Source organism: Lotus japonicus, chromosome 3 (assembly GCF_012489685.1).
Source record: "Lotus japonicus ecotype B-129 chromosome 3, LjGifu_v1.2".
NCBI classification, from domain to species: Eukaryota; Viridiplantae; Streptophyta; class Magnoliopsida; order Fabales; family Fabaceae; genus Lotus; species Lotus japonicus.
The window spans coordinates 8,837,068-8,839,738 of record NC_080043.1 but is presented as its reverse complement, the minus strand read 5'-3'; the positions used below and the strand labels follow the sequence as shown (position 1 = coordinate 8,839,738).

The 2,671-nt window shown below is 39.3% G+C and overlaps 1 protein-coding gene across 1 annotated transcript; it reads right to left on the bottom strand.

Annotated features, from left to right (window-relative positions):
* Positions 1-389: 389 nt before the first annotated feature.
* Positions 390-2,166, bottom strand: LOC130748602 (uncharacterized). Its single transcript, XM_057601834.1, has 3 exons — positions 1,366-2,166; positions 1,042-1,152; positions 390-873 (listed from the first exon to the last, which is right to left on the bottom strand). Exons 1-3 carry the CDS (start codon positions 2,020-2,022, stop codon positions 637-639), a joined length of 1,005 nt encoding a protein of 334 aa, XP_057457817.1. The 5' UTR covers positions 2,023-2,166; the 3' UTR covers positions 390-636.
* Positions 2,167-2,671: the final 505 nt, after the last annotated feature.

Genomic DNA, 2,671 nt, shown 5'->3' with positions numbered 1-2,671 from the left:
TCTAAAGGCACTACTTGGCTCCCACAAAAAGCAAAACAGAAATGCCAGCCATGTGTTTCAGCACATAAAAGATGTAAACTAACTCCAGAACAGAAAAAACCTCTCAGACATGTATTAAATCAAAAAAATTAGAGAGAAAGTTAAGCCTGTAAAGGGTCCACACTAAACAGCAATATGAAACAGTTTCTAGGGTTTAGAGCACAGAACTATGAAAAGCTTTTCACCCAGCCTATAATCTTCTCTGTCTGTTCCTTGTTTAGAGTGCTTGTAACTCTGGACTTTTAAATTCATTATGCACATTTCCCATTGCACATGATACCAGTACGTAGTCATGTCAACATTCCAAACATAAATCAAGAGGATGATCATGAAACTAAGAATCAAAAAATTTAAGAGAATTGAAACAAATTGGATAGATCAAACATTAAATGACATAATCTTCTGAAGGATCTGAGAGGGGAATTTAATGTTCCAAAGGAGGGCATACATAGAATTGTTCAGCTATGTATTAGTCTAACAACAAAAGGAAATAGGCAGAAAATAAAGGTGCGCTTGAACTTGAACTTAAGAAAACAATAAAACAGAAAGGGACCCCTCTTCTATCTAGTTTTTTTTTTTTGAACAGCCCTCTTCTATCTAGTGATAAAGCTTAAGAGACAAATCAAGAGCATTAGAAGCAGTATCTCCATAGTCTGCTGCAACAGTAGTGATGATGGAAGAAGAACCAGCTTCACCTCCTGCTGAACCTGAACCTATTGTTGCAAATTGCAGCTCCTTGCGACTAGTGTCCCTGCCATATTTTCCTGGGAGAAACTCATATTCCATCATAACTTCAGAGCTTCCGTTCTGGTGTACAGCAATTAATTCCGCAGGCTTACAAAACACAAATTAAACCCAAATCAATTCATGATCCAACACCAAATACAATCAAACTTTTTTTAATAAAATTAAAGATTAACTACTGATTAAATCATATGATACATTTTTCCAACCATCATGAAACAAATAAATTGATATCATCATGTATATATATAAATCTACCTCTTCACGGTAATAACCTCCGTCCTCCGCGACTCTAATCCATGGCTCGGAATCAGGCCTTCCTCTCCATACAATTGATCCTCTTGCAGTGTCCGCATAGAAAACATTATCCTAAGACAAAATCAAAATTACACACAAACAAAGATGCCCATCAAGAAACAAATGATCCAAAAACATTCAAAGTTATAATCAATCAACAGAAGTACCAACTTAAAATCAAATCCCAGGACAAATACTGTTAATTAGTATCAATCAATGAATGATCCATGCCATGAACTGAAATTGAAACATTGAAAAATGAAAAGGGAGTGGTGATCAAAATACCGGGCCAAAAGCAAGGGGTTCAGATCTTGCAGCAGGAAGAAGATTTGGTATTGAAGAGAGCTCCTTGGAGGTCTCCATAGGGCTTCCAACCCCAAATGGAGTTCCAGATCCAAAGGGCCCCACCACCCTGTTGAGCTGATGCTGATGATGATTAGGCACAGACCACCCAGGAGAAGTTGCAGCCACAGCAACACCCTCAGTAGTGAAATTAGGACCCTGATGATGATGACTCACCACCCCAAAAGTGCTGATGCTGCTGTGGCCAGCATGGATCATTGGTTTGGGGTAGTGATCCAAACCATAGGCACCATAGGCAACATGGGGTGGTGGTGAGGGTGCACCATAACCCAATGGAGAGTTGTGATGGTGGTGGTGGTGGACGAGCGTTGGCGGCGTCTGCGGCTGAGACGGCGGCAGCACCACCAATCCAGCTGCAGCTGCCTGCTGCAAGGACTCTTGAACCCTCATTTGCTCCAACCGTTCCACACCCATGCCTCTCTGTGGAACCTTGTTCTTGGGAGTTCTGGAAGTACCAGGCTTTCTCCCTCTCTTTCCAGCTGCAGCAGCTGAAGGTTCAGTGTTTCTGGGTTGTTCCTCACCGAAACATAAACGTTTCATTTTTTCAGGGATCAAGGGGCTATGATCAGAAGAAGACATGGTTATGAAAGAGAGAAATGGGTGTGTGCTGTAAGCTCTTTGCCGTTGGGTTTGTGTGGAGTGTTGAGCACTGAGAATTGAGTTATATATATAGGGAGAGTGAGGAAATAAGAGAGAGAAAGTGAGTGTGTGTTTCTCTGTGAATGTGTTAAGTGTAGGTAATTTGCAAAGACAATTTGCAAACAAGGTATACGTGTACTGCTTTCTGAGTCTTATGTTTAGGGACCCTGTCAACTTTCTTTCCTTAATGTCTTACAGTTTTCAACTTACAATCTCATTTGTCTTTTGTGCTTTACAATCTCATTTTTCTGCTTTCCAGAACATGTTTGGCACACTACACTTGTTTTTCATTGATTTTGATTAGGGGGGTTAAGTTTAACCTAGCTATCAAAAGGGATTTGGATAAGTTCAAATTTTGTGTGTTTTTTGAATTTTGAAAGATTTTTCACGTTTTGGGGAGACGTGATCCTTGGATATATGGTAATAGGATCAACATTAATTTGTGGGGAATAAATGTTTAAGGAAGAACTTAAAGTAGATTGAAAAAATATTCTTACTATACTGGATTGTTTTAATGTTTTCATTAATATTGTTTATGGAAGTATAATCAATGTTGTTCGGACTAACTTAGAAAATCGGTTTCAATTAG

What these genes read in the sequence shown, in the direction of transcription:
- LOC130748602 (XM_057601834.1), bottom strand. Translation starts at nt 2,022, where the DNA reads ATGTCTTCTTCTGATCATAGCCCCTTGATCCCTGAAAAAATGAAACGT. An exon ending in AACCCCTTGCTTTTGGCCCG is followed by an intron (nt 1,153 to 1,365) that starts GTATTTTGATCA and finishes ATTTTGTCTTAG; the next exon opens with GATAATGTTTTCTATGCGGA. An exon ending in GAGGTTATTACCGTGAAGAG is followed by an intron (nt 874 to 1,041) that starts GTAGATTTATAT and finishes GTGTTTTGTAAG; the next exon opens with CCTGCGGAATTAATTGCTGT.